This window comes from Carcharodon carcharias, chromosome X (genome assembly GCF_017639515.1).
Source record: "Carcharodon carcharias isolate sCarCar2 chromosome X, sCarCar2.pri, whole genome shotgun sequence".
Taxonomy (NCBI): Eukaryota; Metazoa; Chordata; class Chondrichthyes; order Lamniformes; family Lamnidae; genus Carcharodon; species Carcharodon carcharias.
The window spans coordinates 24,213,339-24,219,338 of NC_054507.1; the positions used below are offsets into that span (position 1 = coordinate 24,213,339).

The 6,000-nt window shown below is 39.1% G+C and overlaps 1 protein-coding gene across 7 annotated transcripts in view; it reads left to right on the plus strand.

Annotated features, from left to right (window-relative positions):
* LOC121273273 (LIM domain and actin-binding protein 1-like) overlaps window positions 1–5,643 on the plus strand; it is a 127,955-nt gene extending 122,312 nt beyond the window's left edge. For all 7 annotated transcript variants that reach the window (XM_041180321.1, XM_041180320.1, XM_041180325.1 and 4 more), the window contains 2 exons: window positions 1,542–1,675; window positions 2,314–5,643. In XM_041180321.1, coding sequence (XP_041036255.1) covers window positions 1,542–1,675; window positions 2,314–3,370 — 1,191 coding nt within the window. In that variant the 3' untranslated portion in view covers window positions 3,371–5,643. The remainder of the gene's footprint in view (window positions 1–1,541; window positions 1,676–2,313) is intronic.
* Window positions 5,644–6,000: the final 357 nt, after the last annotated feature.

The following is a 6,000-nucleotide window of genomic DNA, read 5'->3' on the forward strand; positions in this document are numbered from 1 at the left end:
CTACTTAAAGGGGAAATTCAGTACCAAAATATGTAACCAAAATTTGGAGAGCTCTGCCAATGTTTTGTATTTAAAAATATTCAGTATATTTTCAGCTTTTTTTTAAAAGCCTAGTACTTGAAATGTGCAGAATCATTTTTTGGAGAAGTTAAATTTGAAAATTTGGCTTTCAATAATCAAGAGTAAGAAACATTTGAAGAACTGTCTAACCCCTGGAACAATAGACTGTTTCCATGTGATTAAACATAGTAGTATAACCTTTATGTGACATTGTGTTACTGTTTGGTATATTGCTGTTTAATCCTATTTCTTTGCCTATTTTTCAGCTTCTACTTCCTGTTCCTGAAGTATCCCTTTTCTCTCTCTGCATTCCTCTGTCTCCGATATGAGGTTCTGTTTGCTCTTTTTAAAAAAAAATTCATAGCTCCTTACACTTGTTTACATGAACAGAAATACTTGATCTAAACTGATGTTGCCTGACCACGATTCATTCTTAAAATATGTAAATTAATCTGAGCAGTATTAACTAAAATCTTGTGTTTTCTGATTGAGCTCAATGAGTCTGTGTTACTATTAGGAAGGGAGAGGAAGATTGTGCTGTCAGTTTGTGCAAGTTTTGCATTTGTATCAAGAAGTTCCAAAGTCCCATGGGGTGACATACTGCCCAGTGGCATGTGAGCAACTCAGTGCAAGCTGTCTACCAGTGCTGCTCTTTTTAACGGTTGAAGGTCATGCAAAGCTACATTTTGTCAGTTTTCTACTGACCCTTTTGCCTATTTTCTCCCACCTCCCCCCTCTGTTTTCAGCCACTCCCTCCAAATGATCAGTTGGGGTCATAAATTTTAATGCAAGATTGATGTTTTTCAAGTTGACAGATTTAAATCATTAATATTATACATTGACCAGTGGCTTGGCAACAGATGCCAATGCTGAAAACAACCCATAAATGACACCTTGGTAGCTTCATGTGCGGCACTTGTGAGAGAGCCTGTTTCTCAAGGATTGGCCTCTTCAACCATCAGCAAAGGTGTGCCACATGAAGACACTCCATTTGAAATGGATTTGTTTCCATGCCCATCATCTTTCCCTAGATGGAAAGATGCTGGATTGGAGCTCTACTTTAGACCTTGAAAGGGCATCACTTCTTATCCCAATTATTCACTAGCTACCAAAGTGTTTCTTAAAGTTTGCCTTGTTTCTCCTCTTCCCGCTCCCCATGCTGTTAATTTGAGTTCCTGAACAATAGTTGCTGATATTGGGGAAAATTTTTGGAGAAAACATTGAAACTTAAATCTAAACTGAATTCACAAACAACTGAAGTCACTCAATTTGCAGGAATACTTGTCTCAAGTCATTGACTTTCTCCAGCCCAGTTTTCTCGCCATGATTGTTTTGAATAAAAATCTGTTTGAATATATGCATTAGTGTTGGTTAATCCTAATTCTGGAAATGTTTTGTCACATTCAAGAATGTGTCTTGCTGTCAGTGCAACTTTCGTTAAGTGACTAATGAGCCCATTCCCTTTTTTTTTGGACTCCCAGAAATTTCAGCTTCCAGCCCAAGAGCTGTGTGTCACCTGCCAAAAGACTGTCTATCCAATGGAGCGTCTTGTTGCAAACCAACAGGTGTTTCACACTGCCTGTTTCCGCTGCAGCCACTGCAACACTAAACTGAGGTGAGGATTCTGATTCCAGGTGATTTGGGGTTTTGCCTTATTCTTAGCTCCAAATTGTTTCATCTAGCTAACCTTTTTTAGCTTAATTTTGGACATGGAGCGACTAAACTTCATATTTAGAGGTTTCCTGAGAATTCTCTTTCCCTGCAAACTGCCCCTGCCCACAGTGGCTTATTTAGTAAAAGCAGCATGTAAATGACTCATACAGAGGTGGTGGCCCAGTCTGTGGTTGATCCTCAGCAGGTAGTAAGAACCTTGCAACTGACCTGCAGGGTTCCTACTCTTGACAAATCAGTAACTGATGGGAAGTGTGGCTTTGCATGCACTAAGGGCTTGATTTGTCTCTGCTGTGATGCGTCACCTGCTCCCTGCCCCCATGTAATTGAATAGTCCCTGACAGTCATTGTCCAGACTCCCTCGATGCATTTCTTTTGGTAGACATCTGTCAATACTGTTGTCATCTTCTGATGGCATCCAATGGACAAACAGGCCAGTATAACTACTTCATAGGATAAGAATAAATCCACTTACAGGATGGTACACTGTACGAATGTGTGCATTGTAAATGACCAGTTGAAGCCTTCTGGTGCAAGTTTTAGACTTCAAAAGTCTGAACATGTGTAATTTCTTTTGCACAGCATTGGGAATTTTGCTTCACTATATGGGAACATATACTGCAAACCACATTTCAGCCAGCTCTTCAAATCCAAAGGTAATTACGATGAGGGATTTGGTCACAAGCCACACAAGGAGCTTTGGATGGCCAAAAATGAGAGTGACACTGCAGAGAACAAGAGTGAAATTGCCATGGATAAATCTGAGGCCAAAACTGAGAACTCTGGAATAGATGAGCTTTCCATACTTAAAGTAGGTGTTTTGGCTGCCAGCATGGAGGCCAAGGTTACCAGTTCTTCACCAGAAAAGGTGGAGAAACCTGTAGAAACAAGAAAATTAAAAATAGCTTGGCCTCCACCTACTGAAACAGGTAGTAAAGGAATCAATTCTACTGAAGAGAACCTTAGAGTTAATAAACCAAAATGGCCTCCAGCAGATGATTTCCAACAGATGACCAAGAGAAACTCAGAATTCACTGGTACCTCAAGACTGAGACGAAGCGCTTCTCTGAAAGAGCGATGTAGACCGTTTACCGTTGCTGCCCCTCTGACACCTATAGCCATAAAAGAGCCAGGAAGAAATCCGCCTGCTAAAAGTACAGTACAGAATGTGATGATCAGCAAAGAAAAGGAAGCCAAAAGAGAAACCGATGAACTGAAGAATAAAGACCAGCCAAGTCTAAAAAATGAGGACGAGCAACTCGTGACTACTGAGTTCAAGGGCAAAAAAGAAGATTCAGTGACTGAAGAAGTTGTTGAAGTCAAAAGCAATGATGGACAGCTGCTTCCGGATAAGGCTATAGAGGAGCTTCACCACAACAAAGAGGAGACCAGAGAACCTGACTTCCTTGAGTGTAAGGAGCAGGAATCCAAACAAAAGCCAGTTAAGTTGCAAACTTCTGGGGACACACTTACATCAAATGAGCAAATTCCAGAAAATGAGAGAAAACTGGAAGATGTTGGTTTTTGGGATGGGGATGAAAATGAGGAAGTGGAGGAAAATGAGGAAGTGGAGGAAACTGAGGAACTGTCAGTTGAAGAACAAATCAAGAGAAATAGATGTTATGAAGATGAGGATTAAATACTGTGGGTGATTTACATGATATTTTAATTGGTGACTGGCTTTGTGGTTCATAGATGTTAGCATCAGCTCAGAACTTCCTGTTGTAAAGTGGTTTATTCTAAGTGCCTACATTGGTGTGAACTTTATTTTGAAAAGAAAACATCAGTTGATTATATTTGGAGTAAGGAGAGATGATTGCTACTTAGTTTTTTTAAATTGCTTAATGTACACCATGTACATGAGTGCCTAAAATAGCACTAGCTTATACTTTGAAATCCTACCCACTCCACTGGTCATACCAACCTTCCAAAAAGATTTTGTCAAGATCTAAGTGCTGCCAAGCAATTTCAAAACATGGGTATAGAATTGTGGAATCTGGTGAAGTGCTCGTGTGTGGACATGGGTTCTTATCCGATGCCATTCTTGAGCATCATTCACGACCTGGGTAGGGGCGACTGGATTTCAAAGCTGTGCAAAGAACTTTCTAAAGGTCATAGCTGAAGTCCATTCCACATTGTGTTCACTTCACTCCTTTAATGCCCCCTCCTCATAGTCTGTCAATGTTTCTCATAGGATATATTGAACTTATCAAAAATTAATTAAAGCATTTAAGAACCAGTGTGTGTTCCAGTACACCTTGATTACCAATAGTGGTGGAGCAGTAAAGGATATTTTAAGTTGAAGGTTGCCAAGCATTCTCTACCTTGTTGCCATGTACTAGCCTACATGTGAACCCTAAAATGAAAGTTTATTGGAGGCTGTGCTGTATTTGGTTCTGTGTATTTTAAAAATTGAGCCCATTTGTTAATGACCTGCTGGATTGAGCACATTCAGCAGACATGATGGGGTGGTCCCTCCATTGCAATAGCTGAGTGACAGAATGATCCAGACTTCAAACACTTTCTGTAATCTGTCTGCTTTAACAACAGACTTTCCAATTTTGTAGCTCCAAAGATGATCCTTAAAAATCAAAGGGAAAATTTGATGGGTCCACCCTACTTGGCTGCTCTGTAATCTTGTCATATTAAACATGGCACGTTTGTTTTTAGAATTGTGTAACTGATTCCAGTAAGATGAAAATGGACGCATTAGAATAACACCACTTTAATAGCAACGTTGTGGGCTGTAAACCTGACTTTAGTCTTCAAACATTGTAAATTCCTAAATCTGGCTTTATTCCCCACTCTTCAATCCTGTTTTAGAATTTCTTGTGTAATGCAGTATGATTTTATATGTAAAATTGTTTTTGCATATTGACAGCACATACGTGGGGGACAAGATGCTGCTGAAAATATTAAGTGATTTGATTTTATCATAGCTGTTTTAGATGGAATGTGAAGAAGTTTATGCTACAGTTTCTGAAGTAATGCAATTTTAATCTTCTGACATTCCAATACTCAAAAACGCTGCGCGATATTGTAATGTGTTTTCTTCGTAGTGTTGGATATACCACTACAGCCTTCTGGCACCTGATTTGGTTTAAGGTGATTTTAAATGGCACTGGTAAAGCCAGTCTTTTTATTACATTACACTTGATATTTAAATGATGTTTCTCACTTTTACTGCAGGTAAATAGTTACTGTGGACCTGTAATGGCTTTAACGTTCAACATCTCCCCCCCACCCCCCCCTGCTACCATGACTCCCATTCATTTGGAATAAAGAATGCACCAAAGCAAAACTTGTTCTGTGTCTTTTTCCCTCCCCCCATCATGGTAAGTTGATGGCGCTGTGAAATAGGAATACTTTTCCTGTTTTTGAGTGCCGAGTCTCCATGTTGAGACAATCAGATGCCAAGTGGATCTCCATCTATTTCAACAATGTGTGTTATCTCTAAATAACACATTTTACTTAGTTTTTCTGCATTTTGACACCAGTCAGCCTCAACAGGCTGTTTGTCAGAGGCTGTTTTCTGTTGTGGCTCCAGGTCTTGGCCATCAGTAACTGAAACTACTCAAAACTCCTCTGTAAAACTCCTGCAGCCAGAAGATGAGGTAAGATTTTCATCCCAATAATCCAGGCTGGAATCCAACCCAAGTCCCAGAAATACATGGATAGAGCCTTGGCCTGCTGCACCCCTAGTTCTCTTGTCCATTGATTCTTGTGCAAAGAAACTAAGAGCAGCTTAGAAACATTCGAAGTAATCAAATGTAGAGAAGTTAATTATGTAGTGAAAAGAATTACTTGATCAATGCTGTAGACTTTCTTTTCAAACTCTATTTTACAATTGTGTATTGTCTATGTCGTGATTTCTGTTTAGCATGTAATGAATAATAAACTCTTTAGTATAAAGATTATTGCACAAATGTCTTTTATTTTCTATTTTGCATCCAGTGACACTGAACTGAGATAAATAATAAGTTTGAGCATGTTACATTGCAAACCTTCCAACATGTTTATCCTGGCAATTTACTTTGACCCCAGAATCAACAGAGCACACATCACACCATCATACTTATCCCACAGGAATCCAGTTTAATGCTCATATTAAGAAGATGTTCGTCACTACTTTGATTAGTGTACAAACTTTGAAAATGGTAGGTTTTTGTAAAGAAAAATAGTAATGCTTGGGTGCTCTAAAGATAACCATTAAGCATTTGTAGATCCTGCACCGTTCAGTTTTTTTTTGGGTCTATACAAACCTTTTTA